At 58.3% G+C, this 27,445-nt stretch overlaps 1 protein-coding gene across 3 annotated transcripts; it reads right to left on the bottom strand.

The window, feature by feature from the left end:
• Positions 1 to 346: 346 nt before the first annotated feature.
• LOC128977004 (NADPH--cytochrome P450 reductase) lies at positions 347 to 27,174 on the bottom strand. 3 transcript variants are annotated; one of them, XM_054394445.1, is made up of 16 exons: positions 27,004 to 27,174; positions 20,404 to 20,413; positions 18,718 to 18,761; positions 17,356 to 17,484; positions 14,601 to 14,750; positions 12,334 to 12,458; positions 10,706 to 10,795; positions 9,463 to 9,561; positions 8,150 to 8,266; positions 6,787 to 6,905; positions 4,469 to 4,650; positions 3,838 to 3,987; positions 2,563 to 2,830; positions 1,893 to 2,038; positions 1,569 to 1,654; positions 347 to 491 (listed from the first exon to the last, which is right to left on the bottom strand). In XM_054394445.1, the coding sequence occupies exons 1-16, from the start codon at positions 27,172 to 27,174 to the stop codon at positions 347 to 349; spliced, it is 2,031 nt and encodes a 676-aa protein (XP_054250420.1). The 3 variants fall into 3 exon arrangements, with proteins under 3 accessions (XP_054250420.1, XP_054250419.1, XP_054250421.1); XM_054394444.1 differs by lacking the exon at positions 20,404 to 20,413 and having other exon boundaries at positions 18,718 to 18,766; positions 27,002 to 27,174; XM_054394446.1 differs by lacking the exons at positions 3,838 to 3,987; positions 20,404 to 20,413 and having other exon boundaries at positions 18,718 to 18,766; positions 27,002 to 27,174.
• Between the last annotated feature and the right edge of the window lie 271 nt (positions 27,175 to 27,445).

Genomic DNA, 27,445 nt, shown 5'->3' with positions numbered 1-27,445 from the left:
GCACCACCTCGTGTGCAGGGAGGGACCCCAGGGCTGCCCCTAGCACCATCCAACCCTCCTGTCCCACAGCAGCTCTGGCCCTGGCCTCAAGGCAAACGCTGGTGCCACGAGGTGCTGCTCCCTGGGGTGCCAGAAGCACCAAAATTCCTGGACGCTACCCCCCTGCCCCTCTCAACCCTTTCCACACCTCAGGGTACAGAACCTGCCCGGGGGTGCCGTGGCCCAGGAGGGGTTGGGAGTGACTCTGGGGTAGCTGTGGGCTGGGGAGGGTTGCTGGCAGCGCAGCGGCCAGCAGGCACTTTCCTCCCCTGGAACCCTTCCCTCCCCAGCCCTGCCAGCCCCACTCCTAGCTCCAGACGTCCTGGGAGTAGCGGCCCTTGGTCATCAGCTTCTTGACGTAGTCCACGGCCTGGGGCTGGCTGATGCTGCCCAGCTCGGCCACGATCTCGCAGAAGGTGTTCTGCACGTCCCGAGCCATGTTCCGAGCGTCCCTGCCGGGGAGCCACGCTCAGCACGGACAGCCCAGGGCCCACAGCCGGACTCACACTCTCTGCCTTGGAGGAGACCTTCAGGGGCATCCGAGTCCAGCCCTGAACCCAGCACTGCGCCAGCACAGCCCTCAGCACCACATCTCCACAGCTCTGAAACCCCTCCGGGGATGGGGACTGCACCACTGCCCAGTGCAGCCTGGGCCAGGCCTGGACAGCCCTCAAGGGGAAGAAATTGTTCCTCATGTCCAACCTAAACCTCCCCTGGCAAAACTTGAGGCCATTTCCTCTTGAGGCTGGTCACTTGTTCCTTCAGAAGAGAACCAACCCCAACCTCACTGCAAGCTCCTTCCAGGGAGCTGTAGAGAGCAATGAGGTCTCCCTTCAGCCTCTTCTCCAGTCTGAACACCCCCAGGTCCCTCAGCTGCTCCTCCCCAGCCCTGTTCTCCACCTGTGTTACCTTTCTCTGGACCTGCTCCAGCCCCTGGATGTCCTTCTTGGAATGAGGACCCCAAACTGAACCCTGCCCTGCTCCTGCTGCCCACACCATTGCTGATCCAGACCAGGCTGCTGGTGACCTCCTTGCCCACCTGGGCACTCCCTGGCTCATCTTCAGCTGCTGTCCACCAACACCCCCAGGTCCTTTTCCCCCAGGCAGTTTCCAGCCACTCTACCCCCAGGTTGTTGTGACCCCAGGTCAGGACCCAGCCCTTGGCCTTGTTGAACCTCATCCCACTGGCCTCTGCCATGGATCCAGCCTGGCCAGATCCCTCTGCAGAGCCTCCAGCAGATCAATACTGCTGCCCAGCCTGGTGTCATCTGCAAACTGCCTGAGGCTGCCTTGATCCTCTCACCCTGATGAAGATGTCAAAGAGAACTGGTCCCAGTGCTGAGCCCTGTGAGCAGCACTCAGCCCCCTGACATGGATGCTTCTCTCACCCCAGCTTCTCTGCCTGGCCCTCCCCTCAAACAAGGACAGTGTGACCCCTCCAGGGACCACAGATGGGTGAAGTGAGCCCCACTGGATTTCCTTAGCACAGGGAAGTGTCCCCAGGGTCCCTGCCCTGCCCTCAGACCTACCCACACACGTAGATATGAGCGTTGCCCTCGTTCAGCAGCTTCCAGATGTTTTCCTTGTTCTTCTTCAGTAAGTGCTGGACATAAACCTGGCAGGAACAACAAGGTGGGGTGAGGAGAGAGGAGCAGGACCCCCCCACCACCAAGCCACAGCCAGGGGGGGAGCCAAGCCCCAGCCAGGGGGGGAGCCAAGCCCCTGCTTGTGGCTCCACAAGATGCCACGCGGAGATGCCAGGCGCCACGGGCTCCAGGCTGGCAAGCTCCAGCCCCTGGGGTCTTTTTGGTTGTGGGCAACGTATGCAAGTGGCTGGGGAACCTGAGTGGTACCTTCTCAGCCTGGTCCCTGGAGAAGGCCACGTGGAGCTGGGTGAGGACCCCCTCCTGCTGGAAGCGGGCGAGCTCCTGGCGGTACAGGTAGTCCTGGCGCTCGTGGCGGCAGCCGTAGTACAGCACTGTCTCGCCCACCTCCTTGCCTGCAGGGCACACAGAGCCATCAGCACCTCCCAGCCCTGCCCTCGCCCCTGCCCTGCCCTGCCCTGCCAGCCTGGGGCAGCCAGGCTGCACCACTGCTGCTGCTCACAGGAGGAACCCAGCAGCACCCACCCACAGGCTTTAGAAAGGAGTTGAAGCTGGGCAGCCAGGGGCCTGCTTCTGACCTCTGCCACCACATCCCCAAAGAGCCAGGCTGCTGGTTCTTACCCCTGTCACACATCTCCAAACACTCAGGGTCCTGGTTCTAAGCCTCTGCCACCAAAGAAACATGGTTTGGAGATGTGGTGGCAGAGGTCAGAACTGGTTCAGATCTGCCTTCCCCCTCCCTAACACCCTCTGGGGCCAAGAGGACGACAAAGCATCCTTGTGCTGGTCAAAGCCACTCAGCTCCCCCTGCTCCTCCACCTCTGCTTTTGGCAAGCTGTGAGTGGCACAAGCTGCACCCAGGAGGCACCCAAGAGCCCTGCAGAGCAGCTGCAGCTCGGGGCTGGCCCTGGGCACTCACCTTGCTGCTTGAGCCAGGCACGCTCCTGGATGAAGCCGATGAAGGGGGCGATGCCGGTGCCAGGCCCCACCATGATGACAGCAGTGCTGGGCTTGAAGGGCAGGCGGAACTGCGACTTCCTGACGTACATGGGCACCAGGGAGCTGCTCCCACTCCCCCTGGGCACCTTGTTCCTCAGCCAGCTGGTGGCCACCCCTCTGTTCAGCCTCCCTGTCTTGGTCTCGTACTCTACCGTCACGGCGCAGATGTGGATGGAGTTGGGATGAACCTGCAGGCAAGGGACAGTGCTGCCAAAACACAGCCCCTTGTGCTCAGGGATGGGAAGAAGTGTAACCTAAGCCCAGAACCCTGGCATGGTGGGGCTGGAAGGGCTGGAGGGCTCTGGAGCTCATCCAGTCCAAGCTCTGCTCAAGCAGGGCACCCACAGCAGCTTGCCCAGGAGCACAATGCCCAGGGGGGGTTGGAAGCTCTCCACACAAGGACACTCCACAACCTCTCTGGCCAGCCTGCTCCAGGCCTCCAGCACCCTCACAACAAACAACTTTCTCCTCCTCTTCACATGCAACCTCCTGGCTTCCACTTTGTGCCCCTTGCTGCCCCTTGGCCTGGCCCTGGGCACCACTGAGCAGAGTCTGGCCCCAGCCTCTTGCCCCCCACAGCTCCTTTAGCTCTTGCTGAGCATTGCTCAGCTCCCCTCTGGGGCTGCTCTTCTGCAGGCTCTCAGCCCCAGGGCTCTCAGCCTTTGCTCCTCACAGAGCTGCTCCAGGCCCCTCAGCAGCTTTGCAGCCTCTCCTGCACTCTCTCCAGCACTTCCCTGTCTCTCTTGAACTGGGGAGCCCAGCACTGCACACACTCTTACCCCAGTGTTAGCACTGGAACAGCTATTCCTCCCCTGGCAGTTCAAACCTCTCAGCATGACCCACGTGGAGCTTCTGTCTTGTGCCCAACTCATTGCAGGACCACTGAGCTTCCTATAGTACTGCCAGCTCCTTAGGGCTTCAGGCACAAAGCAAAGGATGAATTTTGCTCCACCCCCTAAAGGCCACCTTGTTTCCAAGCCCTGAAAGCAAGGCCTAGGAGCAAAGAGGAGAGTGCTTGGAGCAGGAGGCATCTGACTGCACCATGGGACCACGAGGAGCTGGGATGGCTCAAGTCTGAGCTAACCAAAGTCACAACCTCACAGAAAGCATCAGCAGGGCAAGTTCCCACAGCTGTGAGCGGTGAGGAGCTGCAGCTGGGGGTCCCAGCAGCTCAGTGCCCCTGCAGGGGGCTCACCTTGGAGGAGGAGGCGATGGAGTAGTAGCGTGCCTGCAGGCGGGGCAGCAGCTCGCACAGGTGATCGATGGGGGGGTGCAGCGAGGGCATGTCCTGCAGGATGGCCAAGATGTTCCTCCGGGCCTCCACCACCCAGCTGAGGTACAGGGCCTGTGGGCAAGGAGGGCACAGGTGGCACAGCTGCCTTACCTGGCTGGCAAACACCCCCTCAGCTTTCTGTACCCGGTGCCAAGCAAGGCCTGGGCCCTCCTGGGGGACTCCAGCACCCAGCTGGACCCAGCAGCCTCACTGGAAGGGCCCAGCTGGCAAACACCCCCTCAGTTCTGTGCACCCAGTGCCCAACAAGTCCTGGAGCCCTCCTGGGGGACTCCAGCACCCAGCTGGACCCAGCAGGCTCACTGGGAAGGACTTGGTTGGCAAATACCCCCTCAGCTCTGTACACTCAGTGCCCAACAAGTCCTGGAGCCCTCCGTGGATCTCCAACACCCAGCTGGACCCCACCTCAGTGGAAGGGCCCAGCTGGCAAACACCCCCTCTGTGCACCCAGTGCCCAACACGTCCTGCAGCCTTTGTGGGGGTCTGCAGCAGGCAGCTGGCCCCTGAGGCTGGCTGGGGAGGGCAGAGGCCCCACCTTGCCCTCTGCAGAGGAGGAGGCCATCCTGCGCAGCCGCTCCTGCTCGCCCTCGTCCGAGGCGTACTGCGCCAGCTCGTAGAGCACGTTGGTGCGGGGAGGGTTGGTGATGTCCAGGTAGTAGGTCAGGGCTGTACGGTAGGAGGTGGGGCAGGGGAAGGGATGCTTCTTGTTGGATTCCTCTGGAAAAGAGGGAGAGGAACAAAGCCAAACCATCAGCAAGCAGCAGTCTTGTGCCGTGACGCTGGAGTCTGCGCCAGCAGCCAGGTGCAGGGTGTGAGAGCTGGGGGCAGGAGGGCAGCCCCAGGGCAGCTCCCTCTCCAGGCACTTGTCTCCCAGCTGCTCATTCTGTGTTTCACAGATGCTGCCTGACAGCTCACTCACAAAGGACACCCCCTGCTCCCCAACCCTACCCCCAGGCACTCTGAGGCCACCCTGGAGGGCTGCTCCCCAGGGCTCATTTCACCTCACACACTTCACACACACCCCCTGCAGACCTGCCCTCAAAGTGGCCTTAGTCTCCTCTGGCCAGGGGCAGGTGTGCTCAGAGCTTCCCTGGGACAGGTAAAGCACCAGCAGCCAAGGCTGGAGCCACTCAGCTCAGAAAATTAAGTGGTCCATGAGGAATAGGAATGAGAGGGGTGGGTGAGCAATGGTGTGGGCAGCAGGGCAGGGATTGTGCCCCTGGACTGGGCACTGGTGAGGCTGCAGATCAAATCCTGGGTGCAGTTCTGGGCCCTCCACTCTAAGAAGGATATTGAGGGGATGAAGCAGGTCCAGAGAAAGGCAACACAGCTGGGGAAGGGACTGGAGAACAGGGCTGGGGAGGAGCAGCTGAGGGAGCTGGGGGTGTTCAGCCTGGAGAAGAGGAGGCTGCGAGGAGAACTCATTGCTCTCTACAGCTCCTGAGAGGAGGTTGGAGTGAGGTGGGGGCTGGGCTCTTCTTCCAAAGAACAAGTGACAAGGTAAGGGGAAATGGCCTCAGATTCTGCCAGGGGGGTTTTAGGTTGGATATGAAGAAAATTTCTTCCCCTTGAGGGCTGTCTAGGCCTGGCCCAGGCTGCCCAGGGCAGTGGTGCAGTCCCCATCCCTGGAGGGGTTTCAAAACCCTGGAGATGTGGTGCTGAGGGCCATGGTTTGGTGGTGAGCTGGCAGGGACAGGTTCATGGTTGGACTCAGTGGTCTCAAAGGTCTCTTCCAACCCAAAGCAAGCTGGTTCCATGACAGTCTGAGGCCTGCCAACACAGGACACTGCCCAGGGGGCCACAGTATACTGCAGCCACTTGTCCTCTGGAAACCAGGAGCTCTTGGCTGCTGAGCCAGCACTTCCAATGCCTCAGGTCAGGCTGTGCTGCTTCAGGAGCAAGATAGGCTACAGCTGCCACCTCCCACCTGCCATAGGCAGGCACTGCTGGGCACAGTGCCCAAGAGCAGCTCTCTGTACCAGCACAGGTGCCCCCTCCTGGCAGCTCAGGCCCCAGGCCTGTGCCTCTCCAAGGACCTCAGACACAAGGGTGGCAGGAGGATGCCCTGGGGGGCTGATGCTCTCTCATTAGGGGGGTGCTGGTCCATCATTTATTGTGGGATGGGCACACCAAGGGCATTTCACAACTGACCCCCTCCAGCTGGCTCTCAGCACGCAACCTCTGTGCCACTGCTGCAGTGGCACTGCATTTGGCATGGCCATGGCACAGCTCTGAGTGCCTGGAGGTGCCCAATGGCACCTGAGGGTTATCTGTCTCCAGCTCTGCCAGAGAAGACACAGGCCATGGCTGAAGAACTGCTGATGCTCTGGGGTGATCACAAAACCACAGAATGGGTTGGAAGGGACCTCTGGAGATCATCCAGTCCAAGCCCCCTGCCAGAGCAGGGTCACCCAGGGCAGCTCACACAGGAACACATCCAGAGGGGTTTGGAAAGGCTCCAGAGAAGGAGACTCCACAACCTCTCTGGGCAGCCTGCTCCAGGCTCTCTCACCCTCACAGTGACAAAGTTTTCCCTTCTGTTCCCATGGCACCTCCTCTGCTCCAGCTTGCCCCCAGTGCCCCTTGTGCTGTCCTTGGCCATCCCTGAGCAGAGCCTGGCTCCAGCCCTGCACATCTTGATCCCCAGCAATGAGGGCAGCCTTCAGGCTCCTCTGCTCCAAGCCCCAGCTCCCTCAGCCTGGCCTCACAGGAGATGTTCCACTGCCTGCAGCAGCTCTGTGGCTCTGTGCTGGACTCTCTCAAGCAGTTCCCTGAGGTCCTTCTTGAACTGAGGGGCCCAGAACTGGACACAATATTCCAGATGCAGCCTCAACAGGGCAGAGCCATACTCACCATCCAGATTGTTCAGGGACATGATGGTGTCCAGATCTGTGCCCAAGATCTCCCCAATCTGGTTGACCAGAGAAGAGTCATTGGCTGGGTACACTGCCACGTGGTCTCCAGACTCATACCTGGCATGGGAGCAGGAGCAGAGCAGATGAAACACCAACACTGCTGCTTGCCCACTGCTGCCCAGTGAGAGGACAAGCAGGCTGGTGCAAGGAGAACACTGAGATCTGAGCTGCTTCACAGCCCCTGCACTATCAGGGACCCCAAAGAGCCAGCAGTGACAGCAGAAGGGACCACTGTGGGATACTGGCTTCAGGAATCAAGTCTTTCCCAGGGGACCTCCCAGCTAACAGCAGTTTGGGCACAGCCTTTAGCCAGGCCAGACTTCCAGGGCAAGACAGGCAAGGAGCAAAGCTGCCCAAAGCCTCTGCAGTGCTCAGTTTCATAGAATCTTAGAATTGTCAGGGTTGAAAGGGACCTCAAGGCTCAGCCAGTTCCAACCCCCCTGCCATGGGCAGGGACACCTCACACTACAGCAGGTTGCTCACAGCCACCTCCAGCCTGGCTGCAAAAACCTCCAGGGATGAGGCTTCCACCACCTCCCTGGGCAACCTCTGCCAGTCTCTCACCACCCTCCTGGGGAAGAATTTCTTCCTAATGTCCAATCTGAATCTCCCCACTTCCAGTTTTGCTTCATCCCCCCAGTCCTATCACTCCCTGACACCCTCAAAAGTCCCTCCCCAGCTTTCTTGGAGCCCCCTTCAGATCCTGAAAGGCCACAAGAAGGTCTCCTTGGAGCCTTCTCCTCTCCAGACTGAACAGCCTCAACTCTCTCAGTCTGTCTCCATAGCAGAGGAGCTCCAGCCCTCTGCTCATCCTCATGGCCCTTCACTGGACACATTTTGTGAAGCCACCTGGATTTGTGGTCCTCTCATGGGCACACACAGAGGAACTGAAGCCAGCAAGAGGGCTTTAAGCACAGGGCTTTACCCACCCTGTGTTTGCCACCCAAGCTGAGCAAACCCAGGCATGACCACTCCCAGCTCTCCCCTCTCTGAGCTCATCTCCCTCCTCATTTTTTGAATGACTCCTAGGGAACTCTGGCAGCTGGGACTGCCCAGGTAGGACCAGTGTGTGCAGCCAGCTCTGGAGGGACCAGAGCAGCCAGCTGGCATGGCCAGAGCTGGGAGAAAGCCCTCACAGTGGATACCTGCTCTGTGGTATAGACCTTCAGAGGTAGTGCTGAGTAATCATGAGAGCAAGGTCCCCTTCTGAGTGCTGGGAGAGGCCAGGGCCACAGCCTTGCTCCTTGCTCCTGATGCAGACTGCTGCCAGAAGAGAGCAGCAGCATCCCCTGGGACACTACCTGATCTTGGAATTGGAGATATCCAGCTCCAGGTGCATGAGGTGTCTCTCCCCACCCTCGTTCAGCTTGCGGTTCTCCGTGACCTGGGCCAGGAAGGGGTTCTTGGCATCAAAGGGTCTGGAAGGAAGGACAAGGACCCTCTGGGTTACTCCTCTGCAGGCTCATGGAGCTGCTCCTATCCAGGCTTCTTCACTCTGCTCTGGAGCAGGCTCCCAGGATTTGAGCCCAGGCCTGGCCTGGTTCATGTTCTGAAGCACACCAGGGCACAAAGCAAGCAACCATCCTGCTGCTGCCCCCAGAAACAGAGCAGTCACAGAATGGGCTGGGTTGGAAGGGACCTTCAACATCAGCCAGTCCCAGCCCCCTGCCATGGGCAGGGACACCTCCATCCAGCCCAGGTTGCTCAAGGCCTCAAGCAGCCTGACCCTGAACACCTCGAGGGATGAAGCATCCACAGCCTCTCTGGGCAACCTGTGCCAGTCTCTCCCCACCCTCACTGCAAAGAATTTCTTCCTCATCTCCAGTCTCAGTCTCCCCTCTCCCAGCTCAAAGCCATTGTCCCTCATCCTGTCACTCCCAGCCCTTGTCACAAGTCCCTCCCCAGCTCTCCTGGAGCCCCTTTAGGTACTGGAAGGCTGCTCTAAGGTCTCCCTGGAGCCTTCTCTTCTCCAGGCTGAACAGCCCCAACCCTCCCAGCCTGTCCCCACAGCAGAGGTTCTCCAGCTGCTGATCATCTTTGTGGCCTCCTCTGGACCCTCTCCAACAGCTCCATGTCCTCCTAGTGTTGGAGGCACCAGAACTGGATGCAGTGCTCCAGGTGGGGTCTCAGCAGAGCAGAGGGACAGAATCCCCTCCCTGTCCTGCTGCTCACACTTCTCTCAATGCAGCCCAGGACAGGGGCTGCAGCATTTCTCTTCTAAGCCCAGATCATTTCTCCTCTTCTGTCCCACCAAGAGCATGGGATACACAAGTGGATCAAAGGGACTGTCCCATGATCTCAAACAAATATTTCAGGCTGGAATTAATTTATAGAGCTCCAGGACAAGCAACCATCCAGGATGAGGAAAGGCTCTACCAGACCTCAGATGCTGCCAGTGTGGCAGCCAAGCAGCAGTATGGACACAGCCACCCTCTCCCCAGTGGGGAACCCCTGAGAGTCCCAGTGGAGAATCCCTGAGAGTCCCAGTGGAGGTCTGAGCCCACTTCTCCAGAGGAGATCTGCCCCATGGCTGCGCTGCCCACAGCCAGGCTGCTGTTGGGAACATGAAGGGTGTGTGGTGGGCAGAGGCTGCCCAGGCCAGCTTGGCACTTACGGCTTCTGGTTCTCGTAGCTCTTGAGCCTGCCCATCTCCCCCGTGTACACCTTGGCCATGTTCACATCACTGTGCACCACCAGCTCGTACTGACGGATGCTGCAGGAGGAGGGGAGAGAGGAGAGAGGAAAAACACTCAAACTGCAAGTTGCAAGGTACAGCTGGAACCATCCTCTGCTGCAGGGCAAAACCAAATGCAGCTTGCCACCCCTTCGCCCCTCCCGAGACAGCAGGGAGCAGACAGACCACACAGAAAGCCCAAACTGAAAAAGAAGCCTTCATGGGGAGCATTACAGCCCAGCACAGCCACCCCCAGAAGAGCCAGACCCAGTACAGCCACCCCCAGAGGAGCCAGGCCCAGCACAGCCACCCCAGACAGGAGCCAGACCCAGCACAGCCACCCCAGACAGGAGCCAGGCCCAGCACAGCCACCCCAGACAGGAGCCAGGCCCAGCACAGCCACCCCCAGACAGGAGCCAGGCCCAGCACAGCCACCCCAGACAGGAGCCAGGCCCAGCACAGCCACCCCAGACAGGAGCCAGGCCCAGCACAGCCACCCCCAGACAGGAGCCAGGCCCAGCACAGCCACCCCAGACAGGAGCCAGACCCAGCACAGCCACCCCCAGACAGGAGCCAGGCCCAGCACAGCCACCCCCAGACAGGAGCCAGACCCAGCACAGCCACCCCAGACAGGAGCCAGGCCCAGCACAGCCACCCCAGACAGGAGCCAGACCCAGCACAGCCACCCCCAGACAGGAGCCAGACCCAGCACAGCCACCCCAGACAGGAGCCAGACCCAGCACAGCCACCCCAGACAGGAGCCAGACCCAGCACAGCCACCCCCAGAGGAGCCAGACCCAGCACAGCCACCCCCAGACAAGAGCCAGGCCCAGCACAGCCACCCCCAGAGGAGCCAGACCCAGCACAGCCACCCCCAGACAAGAGCCAGACCCAGCACAGCCACCCCAGACAGGAGCCAGACCCAGCACAGCCACCCCCAGACAAGAGCCAGGCCCAGCACACCCCAATTCAGACCAGAAATCCAGAGCTGGGCTCAAGCTTGCCCCAGGACAGGCTCATCCCAGACAGCCCTGCTCAGAGCTCCACTTCACAGGTGCCCTCTCAGCTCTGGGAGGGGAGCAGTGCACAGGGGAGGGGACAGCAGCTCAGGGGTGATGGCACAGCCACCAGCCAGAGGTGGTCAGTCCCTGTGGCACCCAGAGGAACCTGCTCCTGTACCCACCTGGACTCCTCTCCTGTAGCCTCCACCCCAAAGTGCTCACACACTGCTGGCCAGAACTGCTCTCTCCAGGTGATGAAGTCTTCTTCCAAGCTAGCCAGGGAAAAACAGAGATTCAATAATCCTGCCCAAGGGGAAGCAAAGGGACATTCCCAGAGAAATCATCTCAGATCCCTGTGGACTTGCACCTTCACCATGGGAAAAAGCCCTTGCCCTTGGGTGCAGGCAGTTTGGATATGTTTGTGTGCCCACAGATCACCAGAAGAGCATCTGCAGAGCACTGAGTGGCTGGAAGGGAACTGTTGCTGCACCCAGGTCTGCCAAGATCCTTAACCTGCTCAGCTCCCCTTGCCCAATCCAGGTCACCTTCCTTTTTCAGAGCCCAGAGCCTCCCCCACACAGCACCTCCCTCTCATCAGACCTTGCAGCAACTGGAGGTAAGGCCACAGGCTGAACTCCTTTCTCAGTTAAGCTGCTGCTACCCACAGGCTGCTCAGGTGAGCAGAGAGAGGACCAAAAACCCCCAAACAAAACTGTTGTCTGAGTTGGAAGATTGCTGCCTCCCACCATAAACCAGTTTACCCACACATGCTGGGCCAGCAGCAAAGCAAGGGCTGGGGGGCTGCCAGAGGGCTGAGGGGGCTGCCAGAGGGCTGAGGGGGCTGCCAGAGGGCTGAGGGGGGGGGCTGCCAGAGGGCTGAGGGGGGAGCTGCCAGAGGGCTGAGGAGGGGCTGCCAGAGGGCTGGGGGAGCTGCCAGAGGGCTGAGGGGGGAGCTGCCAGAGGGCTGGGGGGGGAGCTGCCAGAGGGCTGAGGGGGGGCTGCCAGAGGGCTGGGGGGGGAGCTGCCAGAGGGCTGGGGGGGCTGCCAGAGGGCTGGGGGGGGAGCTGCCAGAGGGCTGAGGGGGGGCTGCCAGAGGGCTGGGGGGGCTGCCAGAGGGCTGGGGGGGGGGGCTGCCAGAGGGCTGAGGGGGGGGGCTGCCAGAGGGCTGAGGGGGGAGCTGCCAGAGGGCTGAGGGGGGAGCTGCCAGAGGGCTGAGGAGGGGCTGCCAGAGGGCTGGGGGAGCTGCCAGAGGGCTGAGGGGGGAGCTGCCAGAGGGCTGGGGGGGAGCTGCCAGAGGGCTGAGGGGGGGCTGCCAGAGGGCTGGGGGGGGAGCTGCCAGAGGGCTGGGGGGGCTGCCAGAGGGCTGGGGGGGGAGCTGCCAGAGGGCTGAGGGGGGGCTGCCAGAGGGCTGGGGGGGGAGCTGCCAGAGGGCTGGGGGGGGAGCTGCCAGAGGGCTGGGGGGGCTGCCAGAGGGCTGGGGGGGGAGCTGCCAGAGGGCTGAGGGGGGGCTGCCAGAGGGCTGGGGGGGCTGCCAGAGGGCTGGGGGGGCTGCCAGAGGGCTCCTCCACTGTCTAACTGTGGTCACTGAAAGCTGCTGTGGAGTCTCCCAGACACAGGACCCCCCAGGATACTCGAAGTGCACAGGGATGCAGCTGTGGCAGAGAGCAGGCAGCACACGCTCAGAGACCCATCAGCTCCTACAACTGGCCCTGCAGAGTTTGTTTGTCAGCAGCAGAGCCAAGCCCCTGCCCAGGTGCCTTGCACAACACCTGAGCCAGCTCTGAGCACCCCTTCAGGCCAAGCTACTCACTTGCCATCATCATCTCCCATCCCCAGGTCAAAGATCCGCTGGGCTCCCAGCTCCTCCAGCCTCTTGTCCACATACTTCCCCATGGCATTGAAGTGCTCATAGGTCTTGTTCCCCAGCCCAAAGACCTGCAAGGCAACACTGATGAGTTGGACTTTTCCCACCCAGCTGGCATCCTCTGGCCAGTGTCACCCAGCAAAGGATGTTGAAGAAAGACAGCAAGACCTCTCCCAGCTCCTCAGCAGCTCTTTGTGGACCTTGAGTAAGAATCTGCTGGTGGAGAAGGTCTGGTCAGGAGGCACAGCCACCTCCCTTGAGACTGGCCTCAGGTGTGGCAAGAGGATGCAGAGAGCTTTGAGCAGGGCCTGTGGGGACAGGCCAAGGGGGGATGGTTTGAACTCAGAGAAGGAGATTGACACTGGAGAGAAAGGAGAAATGTTTGACCCTGAGGGTGGGGAGAGCCTGGCCCAGGATGCCCAGAGAGGTGAGAGCTGCCCCATGGCTGGCAGCAGTGCAGGTCAGGTTGTGTGGGGCTGTGAGCAACCTGCTCTGGTTGGGGATGTCCCTGCTGACGGCAGGGGGTTGAACCAGGTGACCTCAAAAGTCCCTTTGCACCCAAACCAGTCCGGAGTTCTATGAGACAAGAGCTGCCTGCACCATCTCCTTCAGGGACCAGTAGAAGTCCAGGCTGCCTGCAGGCTCATGGCTGTGCCTTGTGGCCCACAAACTGCTCAGCAAATGTTTGCTCACCACTTTACAGAGAGCAGCTCAACATCTCCAGCAGTGGATCTTCTCCTCATTTGCAATCATTCTGCTGCCTAAGGAACTTGGGCAGGCTTTAGGTGAGCTGCTTATTCCTCAGCCAATTAATCAGCTCAGCACAAGGACACAGCTACACCCTGCTCCAAGTCATTTAATCTGCAGGAGAAGAACTGGCCCAGGGCTGCTCAATTAGCTGCTGAAGAGCAGCAGCAGCCTGTAACCATTTACAGACCTGTTATGGTTTGAAGGTGGAACTTTTGCCTAGTTCCTAACTGCAAAAACAAGAATAGGGCTGGGGGTCAAGAGGGAGGGGACAGGCTCTGCTCAGTTGCACCCTGGGATAGGACAAGGGGCAGTGGATAGAAACTCCAGCACAGGAGGTTCCAGTTCAACATGAGGAGGAACTTCTTCACTGTGAGGGTCACAGAGCACTGGAACAGGCTGCCCAGAGAGGTTGTGGAGTCTCCTTCCCTGGAGCCTTTCCAGCCCTGTCTGGATGTGTTCCTGTGTGACCTGTGCTGGATTCTATGGTCCTGCTCTGGCAGGAGGGTTGGACTGGATGATCTTTGAAGGTCTCTTCCAACCCCTAACATCCTATGATCCTGGGGGTAATTCTCCAGATTTATGTTAGGGGGGGTAACCCCTAAACCCACCACATTTGTAGCCATTTACAGACCTTGCATTTGAAACCAGCAAACCCCTGGGGCTTGGGGAGTGGAGAGAGCAGCCTGCATTTAGAACCCCCCAGAGAGATGTTTGCAAGCACTCCTGAAGCTGGAGGAGAAAGACAGCAGGGCCTGCACCCACCACAGGCACAGCCATCTGGTTGAGCCTTTGCCCAAGTGTGCCAGGTTACAGATATCCCTGGAGGGGGCTGAAAAGAACCCAGCCTCCAAGTGGACAAAAGAAACCTGATCCAGGTGGGCAGAGAGAGATTAGGGTTTCCCCCTCCCAGGGGGAGAGGTCCCTGGGTTAAAGGTCTATTCCACTGCCCCTTCCTGTCCAGCAAGGCCTATTTAAGGGGAGCCATTTGCTTGGTTCTTTCTCTTTCCCCTGCCTTGCCTGCTCCACAAAAGGTCTCTGCTGCTCCTGCTTCCTGAGTTCCCTCGTGGTCTGCCTCCATGCTGCTTCTAGACCTCTAAGGACTGCATCCAAACAGCATCTACATTACCTCAAGGGAATCCAATGCCAGCTGGGCCTGGCTACTTCTCTATTTACCCTTTGTAACCTTCCCTGCTACTTGAACACTAGATATATTTTGCTAAAATTACCTTTTTTACTTCCTGACCCGATGCCAGACCGTTTCTTTTTGTGATTTTTACCTCTCTCCTGTCTAATTTGCTTTCACCCTACTAGGGGAAAAAAAAAAAAAAAGGGAGAAGGGGAAGCAATCTAAATCTGTTCCGTTTGGGCTTTTGACCCTGGGAAAAGTTTCAACCACGGCACCAAGCCATGTTCAGGCACTGGGGAGGCCTCCTTCCCGCCCAGGGTGGGCCTGAGGCACTTACAGCAAAGCGGAGCCCCGAGAGGTCGGCGTCAGCCTCCTGCAGCCAGTCGTAGAAGTCCTGAGCGTTGTCGGTGGGGTCGCCCTCGCCGTAGGTGGCCATGCAGAACACAGCCAGGGACTTGTCGATCTCCGACAGGCGACTCAGGTCTGACTGCAAGCATAGTGCAAGGATACACCTTCACGGATCCCACCAGGTGGTTACTGGGGCAAGCCTGCGCCTGCTTGCACCACAGAGTGAAACCATGGAGTTGTTTGGGTTGGAACAGACCTCTGGGGTCATTATCATAATTGTAACTGGAGCTGCACTGCTGGGGCGGCGCTGATGGATCTACACTGCTAGGGCTGCGCTGCTGGATCTACGCTGCTGGAGCTACGCTGCTAGGGCTGCGCTGCTGGAGCTACGCTGCTGGATCTACACTGCTAGGGCTGCACTGCTAGGGCTGCGCTGCTGGAGCTATGCTGCTAAGGCTGGGCTGCTGGAACTACGCTGCTGGAGCTATGCTGCTAGGGCTGCGCTGCTGGAGCTGCGCTGCTAGGGCTGCACTGCTTGAGCTACGCTGCTGGATCTACGCTGCTAGGGCTGCGCTGCTGGAGCTACGCTGCTGGAGCTACGCTGCTAGGGCTGTGCTGCTAGGGCTGCGCTGCTGGAGCTACGCTGCTGGAGCTACGCTGCTAGGGCTGTGCTGCAAGGGCTACGCTGCTGGATCTGCACTGCTGGAGCTACGCTGCTAGGGCTGTGCTGCTGGAGCTACGCTGCTGGAGCTACGCTGCTAGGGCTGTGCTGCTAGGGCTGCGCTGCTGGAGCTACGCTGCTGGAGCTACGCTGCTAGGGCTGTGCTGCAAGGGCTACGCTGCTGGATCTGCACTGCTGGAGCTACGCTGCTAGGGCTGTGCTGCAAGGGCTACGCTGCTGGATCTGCACTGCTGGAGCTACGCTGCTAGGGCTGTGCTGCTGGAGCTACGCTGCTGGAGCTACGCTGCTAGGGCTGTGCTGCTAGGGCTGCGCTGCTGGAGCTACGCTGCTGGAGCTATGCTGCTAGGGCTGCGCTGCTGGATCTGCACTGCTGGAGCTACGCTGCTAGGGCTGTGCTGCTGGAGCTACGCTGCTAGGGCTGCGCTGCTAGGGCTGCGCTGCTGGAGCTACGCTGCTGGAGCTACACTGCTAGGGCTGCGCTGCTAGGGCTGCGCTGCTAGGGCTGCGCTGCTGGAGCTAAGCTGCTGGAGCTACGCTGCTGGAGCTACGCTGCTGGAGCTACGCTGCTAGGGCTGTGCTGCTGGAGCTACGCTGCTAGGGCTGTGCTGCTGGAGCTACGCTGCTGGAGATACGCTGCTAGGGCTGCGCTGCTGGATCTGCACTGCTAGGGCTGCACTGCTGGATCTGCACTGCTAGGGCTGTGCTGCTAGGGCTGCGCTGCTGGAGCTACACTGCTGGATCTGCACTGCTAGGGCTGCGCTGCTGGATCTACGCTGCTGGATCTACGCTGCTGGGGCTGCACTACTAATAAATAATACTAATGAATAAACAATAATGGATTGAAGCTCGAGGAGGCCAGATTGAGACTGGAGATAAGGAAAAAATTCTTTCAAGTGAGGGTGGGGAGACACTGGCACAGGTTGTCCAGGGAGGTGGTGGATGCCCCTTCCTTGGAGGTGTTCAAGGCCAGGTTGGATGCAGCCTTGAGCAACCTGGGCTGGTGGGAGGTGTTCCTGTCCACGGCAGGGGGTTGGAATTGGATGAGTTTTAAGGTCTCTTCCAACCTAACCCATTCTATGCCTCAATGAATTTCTCAGTCCAACCACCATATCAAACAGCTGATCACAAAAGGATTGGAAAAGGCCAAACCCACCCAAAATGGCAGAAGAAACAAAGCTGAGCACCTTCACTGGACTGCAAGTCAACACTTCCCATTGCTTTTCCTGTGGGGTTGGTTTTCAACAGAATACTTTAAGGGACCAGGAGTTGTTGGTCACTCTGGAGAACACCAAATAACAATGGCAAGAGTGTGGCAGTGTGGGCCCAATGCTGGCTGCAGCAGGAATATGGAGCAAGTTTTATGCTGCCAATGGATGACTCACAGTTCCCAAACGTTCCAGGCTGCCTTCCTCTTTCAGTCATGCTGCAGTGTTCACTCCACATCTGCAGAATGCCAGTGTCCCTCACTCCAAGGACACTGAGGGGCTGGAGTGAGTCCAGAGAAGGGCAACAAAGCTGTTGAGGGGTCTGGAGAACAGGGCTGGGGAAGAACAGCTGAGGGACTTGGCAGGTGTTTAGTCTGGAGAAAAGGAGGCTGAGGGGAGACGTCGTTGCTCTCTATAACTCCCTGAGAAGAGATTGGAGCCAGGTGGGGGTTGGACTCCTCTCCCAAAGAACAAGCAACAGGACAAGAGGACATGTCCTCAAGTTACCCCAGGATAGGTCTAGGTTGGACACGAAAAACAATCTTTCCCCCAAAAGGGTTGTCAAGGCTGCCCAGGGCAGTGGTGGAGTCCCCATCCCTGGAGTGGTTTCAAAGCAGTGGAGATGTGGTGCTGAGGGCCATGGTTGAGTGGTGCCCTGGCAGTGCTGGGTTCAGTGTTTGACTCAATGATCCGAAAGGTCTCTTCCAACCACAAACAATTCCAGCATTCTGTTCTAGGATTCTAAGCACCAAGCTCACCTCTCAGGCTGATTTTTTTTTTTTATCCCCTCAGTGACACTCCTAAAAGGGGCACTGTCCCTCTCTGGGTGTCTGCAGGCTGCCTCCATGGCTCCTTACCAGGTCATACTCCTCGGGGTCGGCGGCCATGCCCCGCATGCCGTAGCGATGTGCATCCTTGGACAGGCGGTTGGCAAACTCCTCTGCTGTGCCCGTCTGGGAGCCGTAGAACACCACAATGTTCCTCCCCTGCAGAGAAGGAGAAGCCCCTGTGAGGCAGAGATGCCTTGGGGTGCACTCACAGCTGCCCTGGGGAAAGGCAGGGTGAAGCCCATCCTGTCAGAAACCACCTGGGATTGGGTGCCTGGGCTGCAGCATAAAGGCGAGCAAGGGGCTGCAGCTGCACAGGACTGCAGGTGGGTTTGCAGCAGCAGACTCGAGGCTGAGCTGTGGACAACCTGCTTCTTGTCAGTCTCAGAGGAGTGACTCAGGGAAAACCCACAGCAAAGAGCAAACCCTTCAGACTGATTCTCAGCCTGTAGGCTATGGTAGCTCCTGGGAACAGGAAAACTCCCTGGATGGGGAAGCACTGCTGTGTCCAGGCAGGGAACACCCTGGATGAGGAAGCAGAGCTGCCTAAGCTTGTATCCAGGCAGGGAACTCCCTGATTGAGGAAGGAAACCTGCCTAAGCTTGTGTCCAGGCAGGGAACTCCTTGGATGAGGAAACAGCTGCCTAAGCTTGGGTCCAGGCAGGGAATTCCTTGGATGAGGAAGCAGAGCTGTCTAGGCTTATGTCCAGGCAGGGAACTCCTTGGATGAGGAAGCAGAGCTGCCTAAGCTTGTGTCCAGGCAGGGAACTCTCTGGTTGAGGAAGCAGAGCTGTGTAGGCTTATGTCCAGACAGGGAGCTCCCTGGTTGAGGAAGGAAACCTGCCTAAGCTTGTGTCTAGGCAGAGAGCTCCTTGGATGAGGAAGCAGAGCAACCTAGGCTTGGGGTCAATGCAGAGCACTGAGCTCCTGCCCGGCTGCCAGCCAGCTGCTTTGAAGCAGAATGGAAAACAGACCCAGGCCTTGCTTCTCCCTCTGCTTCCCCTGGTGCCCAGTCGAGCGAGGCACAAGCTGCCAGGTCTGTGTACAGCAATTGCCATTCCAGAGTGAGCCTCTTTGGGAACCAACCACCCAGACAGACTAACAAACAGCAGCCAGCCATTGACTCTGAAGTCTCTGCCACTCCTCTCCTGACTCTGAACCTGCCTTACACTTCTTCTACTGCACCAAATTTTTACTTTCATTTTTTTCCTCTAAGAACACCTCCCTGGCATAGCTCAAAAGAGCTGCTCCTGCCAACCCACACAGCCTTCCTCTGGATGCTCCCTGCAGCAGACCTGTCTCTATCCAAACCAGTCTCCCCTGCTGACAGCTGGAACCCTGGAAGGCCAGGAGCCTTCCCAGCACCCCCCAGAGCCAAGGCAGGAAGCTTACCGTCTTCTTCATCTTCTCAATGAAGCTGCTGTCCCTCACTGGAGCTGCTCTGAAAGACAGGAGGAAGCCCCTTTCAGATGAGCACATTCATTCCTTAAGTACCGGGAATAAGCAAATGAGGGAAAAGTGGACCTCAGACAAACTGCCCAAAGGGGTGGGGGGTTGCCCATTGCCCAGCTCAGGGCTTCTTTGCACACAGACAAGGAGCAGGAGCTCAGAGCAGAGAGGAAAGGCTGAGCCCCTGCCTCACCTCCACCACTGAATCCTCCCAAGGATAAAGCCCAGGCACTGGGCCTTGGCTGGCAGGAAACCTTCACTCTGGCAACTGCTCTGAGAAGTTTCACAGCTCAGGGGTTACAAGGATCTCCCAGAGGAGGCTTCCAGTGAAATCTGAAGCCAAGCCATGGTAGGAGAGAAGGGAATGGAGAGCTCCCTGCTTCCCCCACCACAGTGGACAGGCAGGGAATGGGTCCTGAGCCATGCCCCTCAGAGTGGATTCCCCAAGCTCAAACTCAGATAGGGCTAAAAACCAGAAACATCTGCCAGGGACAAGTCCTCCTGCAACCATCTCAAAGGAGGCTGGAGCAAGGTCTCTTCTCACATGCAGCAAGTGACAGGACAAGAAGAGCGAGCCTCAAGTTGTGCCAGGGAGGTTCAGGCTGGATAATGGGAACAGTTTCTTCCCAGAAAGGGTTCTCAGGCACCAGCCCAGGCTGCCCAGGGAGGTGGGGGAGTCACCATTCCTGGAGGGGTTTAAAAGCCACATGGATATGGTTTGGTGGCAGTGGTGGCACTGTGAGCTCTGGGTGAGTGGTTGGATGTGATGATCTCAAAGGCCTCTTCCAAACTCAGCACTTCTAAGGTTCTATGAGTCCCAGAGCCCTGTGGAGCCGACAGACCCAGCTGGTCAGACCCATGGAGCCTCAGCTGCCTGTCCAGGTCCCCAGGGCCCATTCCCAGGCCAGGATCTGTGTCCCCAGCATGGATCTCTGGCACAGAGGCAGCTTTCTGCAGCTCAGATGAAGCACAAACCACAGCAGTGCCAGGAGCACCAAAGAGGAGGCTGACACCACTCTGGCCTCTCTGTTAGGGAGGGAGCCAGAAGAGCTTTGCCATCCCAAGCACACCCATGGTGTCACAGGGTGACAGCAGCCCAGCCCTGGGGACTCTCACAAGTCCACTTAGGTTCTGGGGTCTCCCCAAAGCAGGAGGACAAGTTCCAGGAGCTGACTTGCTGCCTTCCCTGCTGAAGCTTCAGCAGAGGGGAGGAGGAACGTGGGACCCATTCCTGTTTCTCTTTCACAATGGAGGAATGCAAGGCTGGGTCTCCTGTGGGAAGAGAGAAGCCTTCTCCAGGCAGCAAACAAATGCCTTTGGCTCTGGCCCATGTGAGAATGTGCACTAAACTAAGAGTTTCCTAAACTCTGCAGCCCAGAGGGAGGAATCTCTGTGGATGTGCAGAGGCATTTGCAGAGCACAGGGTGGGGGCTGTCCAGCCCTGCATGCCTCCAAGCTCCCCCTTTCCACCCAAAGGCACCATGGGGCTCCAGAGCAGTGCCTGCCATCTCCTGGCACCACCAGGCTGGTACAGCATGCACGGAAGAGGAGCAAACCCCACCCCAATATGCTACCCAAGGCTGTGCTCCCAGGAGAGCTGCTTTGCACCTCCCACTTGGCTCTCTCAGCAGTTAACAGTCTCCCAGCATTGCTGGGTCCCTTCTTGGGATACCACAAGGAGCTCAAGAGCAGCCCCAACCCTGCCCACACTGCTGCCAGGATGGGGGCTTAGGAGAGCTGCCCCCCAGGCTGCTCACAGGACTCAGCTCTCACTTAGCTTTTGGCTCCCTCATGAAGCTCTTTGGTTTACTGCCCTCTGCCAATGAGATCCAATTAAAGCAGCTGTTGGGTCAACTGCTAAATAAAACACTTTTAAAGGAGGGGGGGGAAAAAGAGTCTTAGATCCTTTCAGCAAGCTCCCTTTGGGAGAAAAAAGGGAGCAGCACAAGGAGTTTGTCTGCTTTCAAAGGAGGCAAGGCTGCACTGAAGTGTTGTGGTGGGGAGCAGTGTGTGGTTCAGACATGGAAGAAATAATGAGGCTGGCTTTTGAAGAAGGCTACACAAGAACCTGAAACTGCTTCAGCAAGGGGGCTTGAAAATCTGAGCTGCAAAAAGTGCCCCAAAGACAGAAAAAGGACACTGACTGGCACTGCTCAGCCAACAAGACTTAGATGAGAGCTTGTGAGAAAGGTCTCATGGCACAGATAGCTCAGGGCAGTGACTAAGGGAGTCAGAAAAAGTGAGGGGTGGAGGAAAGGAGGTAACTCCACTGTGGGAGCAAGGCTTTAGCTTGGACAGATTGGGTACCCTTGGGGGGAGCCCACAGTGAGCAACTCCCAGGGCTCTGTCATTTTGGATTCAGAAGAAAGAAGGGAGCCAGAAGGAAGTTCCAAACAACTCAGCAACATGAGAGTGCCCACCTCAGCTGAACCTCTCTCCTTCAGAAAGCTCCCATGCCCAGGGCTCTGCTCCCAAAAGCTCATCTCCATCCAGCAGTGAGGACGCAGCCTGGGCGCTGCAGAGACAGCAGCACGGACAGCAGGGTCTCCTCTGGAGCAGCCTGCTCTGGGCAGAGCCTCTCTCCCCTTCCTTCTCCTCCTGCTGCAGCAGGCAGAGGCCACCCTTCTCTCCACCCAGCTGTGAGGCAGCAGCAGCAGGGACCCCCTCAGGCCAAGCAGATGAACTCACCTGGCCAGAGCAGCCTCTTCCCGCGGGGCCGAGTACGCACAGCCCATGGTCCGGGCAGGGAGAGGCAGACAAAGAGTCCCAGCCGTGTGTCTGCACCGGGAGGTGAGGGGGGATGGAGCTAACTCAGCTCTGGAGCAACACACTCAGAGGCCTTCCCATTCTGCCCCTCCTGGGCATCAAAGCCAAGCACCAGCCTTTTGTTAAGGAGAAGAGAGCCGGCACAAAAGGCCCCGGCCAGGGTCAAAGCAGCAGCGCTGCTGTCTGCTCACATCCTCCTGGTGGGGCTCTGGCAGTTCCCCAGCGGAGCTGCACAGTCCCGAGGAGCTCCAACATCTGGCAGCGGTGGCAGAAAGGAATTAGGAGTGGAGAATGAAAGCTCCCAGGATCCTCCAAGCTCAAGGCCCTCTCCCATCCGTGTGGAGCAGGGGGACGGGACACAAAGCCCTCCCCCGGGCCGGTTCCCTTGGAAACTGTTTATACCACAGCTGCTTTGAGAGCTGCTGTGGTGTGGGAAGGCTGAAGGAAGCGATTCCAGACGCCAGGGGTAACTATGGCAGTGCCACGGCAGGAGCAGCTCACAGCAGTTTGTTCTCTCCAGGCTCCCAGTTAATTAAATTAGAGATGGTCTCCCCCTCACACGCACACAGAGGCAGTGAGGGAGCTAATCAGGGTGAGGAGCTGAAGCAATTCCTGCCACAGGAAGCCTGACAAATGCCAGGGAATGGGATTCTCTGGAGCTGCAGAAGGGAGATAAGCCCCAAACAGTTGAAGATGGGGGTAGGGGGAAGGGAAGAGAAGGGAAGGGGGTGTCACCCAGCAGGCCAGTGGCTGCCACTCCTGCTTCTGCCCAGGAGTGGAGTCTGCAGGACTCCAGAGCAGGCAAGAAAGGGCAGGCATCTGTGACTGAGAAGCAGGCAGAGGAGGTGCTGCATTCCCCAGCACTGCCTTTGGAGGAAGCACGGTGGCCGTGGCTGGGTGGTGACTGAGAGCCCAGCTGCCTGATGACATCTGCAGAGCAGGCTGTGGGAAGGCTCTGGTGGTTTCAATTAAGGCTGGAAATGGTCAAAATGCCAAGAAATGCTCAGGCAGTGGCACCCCAGCCTGCCCCACATCCTTGGGCTTGCACAACACAGCCACAGCACATCTCCTGCAAGGGAAACCTCTGCAGATGTTGAGCTCTGCCCCTTCTCTGGGACTTCAGGCAGGAGAGCAGCAAAGAGCTGTGGCTGAGCCCACAGACATGGTGTTGGGGCAAGAACATGACCACTCCTGGGCCATGCAGGCTGGTGGAACCCAGCCCAGGTGGCATCCAGAAGAGGGGATTTTGACCATGCATCTCTTCTTCCACCATCAAGGGCAACTGGCAGCAGGTTCTCCTCTCCTTTGCTGCCCCTGCTCAGCTGATGTGGTTTGACCAAGGCTGATCACTGCTGCTGCTCAGTGGTGGCTCCCAAAGACCCTAGGAGGGCCCTGAGGTGCTGTGCTCGGGCTGGAGGTGCTGTTTGCACTCTCCCACCACATCACAAGCAAAGCCATTGAAGCAGCAGCCCCCAGGCCACGTCCAAAGGGCTGCTCAGCACCTCCCATCCTCCACTCCTCCCAGGCTCAAGTTGGGGGCCAAAGTGACACAACTGAAACAGTCCCCAGGTCCCCCCAATGCCACCAGAAGAAGCAGTTCAGGACAGCTTGGTGAGTCAAGGCAGGGAATGTGTTGAAGAAAAGCAACATCTCTTTAAGGTCAAGGCTCTCCACTTCAGCTGGAGACAGCCCCACCAAGGCCTCTCTGCCTTGGAGGATCTGGGGCAGCTTCCCTGCCTGCCCATGGACCAGCAGCTGCAGCCAGCCAGCTGCAGGCAGTGGCCAACAGCCTGATCCTGGATCTTGCTGCTTTGCTTATTCATCACAAAGGAAACTCCACCCCAGACTCAAGGGTGACAGGAGGGAAGGAAACCTGTGGCTGCTTGTTTTCCTCCACTTGTTTCCTTCCTGGTTCCAAGTGTCCCACAAAAGAAGACAGCCAAGGCTGCAGGAGGAGGCTGTCTGGGAGGACAGAGCACCACCAGCTCACAGGACAGAGGCAGGGTCAGGCTTAATGTAGAGGAAGAAACTCCTTCAGAGCCTCCTCTTGCACTTCACCTGCCTGGATGTCACTCTTCCAAACTGCAGTTGTGTCACACAAGGCCTGCTGCAACTACAGCTCTCTGCTGGTTATCAGTCCTGGCAGGTGCTGCTCAAAGCCAAAACTTTGGTCACAACCACCCCATGAAGGCTCCAGGCTGGGGGCAGAGTGGCTGGAAACTGCCTGATGGAGGAGGACCTGGGAGTGCTGATTGCCAGCAGCTGAAGATGAGGCAGGGCGTGGGCAAGAAGGCCACCAGCAGCCTGGCTTGGATCAGCAATGGTGTGGTGGGCAGCAGGAGCAGGGCAGGGATTGTCCTCCTCTGCTCAGTACTGGGGAGGCCACACCTCAAATCCTGGGTTCAGTCCTGGGCACGACAGCATGAGAAGGACATTTGAGGGGCTGGAGCAGGTCCAGAGAAGGGCAATGAGAGAGCACAGCTTATGAGGAGAGTCTGAGGGAGCTGGGGTTATTCAGCCTGAAGAAGAGGAGGCTGAGAGGAGACCTTATTGATCTCTACAACTCCCTGAAAGGAGGCTGGGGTGAGGCTGGTGTTGGCCTCTTCTACCAAGTAATTAACGACAGGATGAGAGGCAATGGCCTGAAATTGTGCCAGGGGAGGGTTAGGTTGGAGATTAGGAAAATTTTCTGTCCTGCAAGAGTGATCAGGGATTGGAACAGGTTGCCCAGGGAGGTGGTGGAGTTCCCATCCCTGGAGGTGTTCAAGAAACAAGTAGATGTGGCACTTGTGAGACATGGTCTAGTGGTCATGGAGGTGTTGGGTAAAAGATTGGAATATTGTGTCCAGTTCTGGGCCTCTCAGTTCAAGAAGGACCTCAGGGAACTGCTTGACAGAGTCCAGCACAGAGCCACAGAGCTGCTGCAGGCAGTGGAACATCTCCTGTGAGGCCAGGCTGAGGGAGCTGGGGCTTGGAGCAGAGGAGCCTGAGGGCTGCCCTCATTGCTGGGGATCAAGATGTGCAGGGCTGGAGCCAGGCTCTGCTCAGGGATGGCCAAGGACAGCACAAGGGGCACTGGGGGCAAGCTGGAGCAGAGGAGGTGCCATGGGAACAGAAGGGAAAACTTTGTCACTGTGAGGGTGACAGAGTCCTGGAGCAGGCTGCCCAGAGAGGTTGTGGAGTCTCCTTCTCTGGAGCCTTTCCAAACCCCTCTGGATGTGTTCCTGTGTGGCCTGCCCTGGGTGACCCTGCTCTGGGTGACCCTGCTCTGGCAGGGGCTTGCACTGCATCTCTTGAGGTCCCTTCCAACCCCTGCCCTTCTGAGTTTCTATCAACCAGGAACACTCTGACAGGCCAAGGAGCTTTTTCCTGGTGTGGAAGCAAAGACACATCCCAAAGCCAACCCCATCCAGGAAGATCAGAGGGAATTTGCAGGCCAGTGAGGGAATGTTGTGTGCTCCCAGTCCCTACTGGCCCACGAGCAGCTGTGTCAAACACCCTTGGACTGAGTCATTGTCACTGTGAGGGTGTTGGAGCCCTGGAGCAGGCTGCCCAGAGAGGTTGTGGAGTTTCCTTTGGAGACTTTCCAAATCCCTCTGGATGTGTTCCTGTGTGGCCTGCCCTGGGGTTGGACTTTCAAGGTCCCTTCCACCCCACAAAGTTCTGTGATTCCTCCTCATGGCCTCACAACCAACCTCTCAGGACTGGGGAGGACCTGCAGTGACTCTGCAGCCAGCACAGACCCAAAGGGTTGACCTTGTGTGGTTACCTTCTGCAAAAGGCTAATGCAGAGCACAGGGCTAGGCTGAGGCTCACTTTCACTGTGCAAACACACAGGGAGCAGATCCCAGGAGACCTTTGGTCTCTGTTGCAGTGGCTTCAACCCCCTCATTAGGCTTCATTTTAGGAGCTTTCAACCCCTCCTTAGGCTTCATTTTAGGGGCTTTCAACCCCTCCTTAGGGTTTCATTTTAGGGGCTTTCAAGCCTCTCACCAGTGCCCCAAAAGGACATGGAATGAGCTATAAAGCCCAGCAGAAAGCTGATGTCAGGCTTGGGGTGTGACCAAGACAAGGAACTAATCGCACCCAAGATCTCCACCAACACAACCTGCTCCCAGGCCTAAGCTCTTTGCAGAAGACAGGGTGGAACAAGGACCTCTCCCTCTCCAAATCCAGTCTCCTGCTGCTGTGGTAATGTGGTATTGAGCAAGTTGCACAAGAGCTGCCAAGCAGCTCCTGCTCCAGAGCTATGCCCCAAGACTGTTTCTTCTCTCTAAAGCGAAGGGTAGAAGAGATTCCCAACAGGAAATCTGCTCAAGAGCTTGCCACCTTTCTCCAGTTTTCAACACAGCTTTTAACAGAAAACACAGAGAGCAGCCAAGGCTACCCTGAAGAGTTCTGAAACACAGCCAGAGGCTCTGCGTGGGAAGGGGAAGCTCTGCTGTGGGCCACACTGTGGGCTGAGGCAGAACTGCAGCCTGGCTCCACGCCAGGGAGTTCTGCACAGCTCGGTGAACACAGAAACGGGAGGGGACAGAAATGCACTTTGGGATCAAGTGCCCTCACTTGGAGGCCTCCTATAATCCAAGGAGCCACCATGGACGAGCTGGAGAGGTGGTGCCCAGGTGAACCTCATGAGGTTCAACAAGAGCAAGTGCAGGGTCCTGCACCTGTCAGAGCAATCCTCATTATCAATCCAGGCTGAGGGAGGAGGAGATTGAGAGCAGCCCTGGGGGAAAGGACTTGGGGGTGCTGGGGGTGAGAAGCTGGCCAGGAGCCAGCAATGGGCACCTGCAGCCCAGAAGGCCAAGGGCAGCCTGGGCTGCATCCAAAGCAGTGTGGCCAGAGCTGGAGAGAGAGGATCCTGCCCCTCTGCTCTAGGGAAACCTCACCTGCAGGGCTGGGGCCAGATATGGGACCCCAGCACCAGAAGGACATGGAGCTCATGGCAAGGGTCCAGAGGAGGCCACAAAGATGATCAGAGGGCTGGAGCACCAATGCTGTGGGGACAGGCTGAGGGAGCTGGGGCTGCTCAGCCCAGTGGAGAAGAGAAGGCTCTAAGGAGACCTCAGAGCAGCCTTCCAGTGCCTAAGGGGCTACAAGAAGGCTGCAGAGGGACTGTTCCCAAAGGCCTGCAGGGACAGGACAAGGGACAATGGTTTGAAATGAGAGCAGAGCAGATTGAGATTGGATGTGAGAAACAAGTTCTGCACCAGGAGGCTGCTGGAACTCTGCAACAGGTTGCCCAGGGAGGTGGTTGTGGCCCCATCCCTGGAAATACTGAAGGTGAGGCTGGACAAGGCTCTGAGCAACCTGATCTAGTGGAGGATGTCTGACTGCAGGGGGGTTGGACTGGATGAGCTTTGGAGGTCCCTTCCACCCCCAATCATTCCATGATTCTAAGAGCAGGACAGAAAGCCCCAGCCAGTCCCCAGCACGCTGCCCAGGAGCTGTCACTTACACTGTCTGCATCTTGGGCAGCTCTGGGACTTCCTCCTTTTTCTTGCGGAAGAACATCCAGTAGGTGAAGAGGCCAACGATGAGGGAGATGAGGAACACATCTGTCATGCTGACCAGGGACTCCTGCTGGGCTGTGCTGCTGGCAGGGCTGCTGGCTTCCATGGCATCCCCCATGGTGGTCAGAGGCACTGTGAGCAAGGACAAAGGAGTCAACACCAGCAGGCACACAGTGCCACACCACAGCCTTGGGCACTGCTCGGTCTGCTCCTCGCTGCACACTCTCAGTGCTAGGAGCAGAGGGAGCTCAGAGGCTCCTTGGAGAGAGGCTTTGCACCACGGAGCTGCTGGGGAGTGATTGTGCCTCTGGACTGGGCACTGGTGAGGCCACACCTCAAGTGCTGGGTTCAGGTTTGGGTTCCTGACTCCAAGAAGGACATTGAGGAGC

Source organism: Indicator indicator, chromosome 30 (assembly GCF_027791375.1).
Source record: "Indicator indicator isolate 239-I01 chromosome 30, UM_Iind_1.1, whole genome shotgun sequence".
In the NCBI taxonomy this organism is placed as follows: Eukaryota; Metazoa; Chordata; class Aves; order Piciformes; family Indicatoridae; genus Indicator; species Indicator indicator.
The sequence above is the reverse complement of the archived record's forward strand: the minus strand, read 5'-3'. Positions and strand labels throughout refer to the sequence as shown.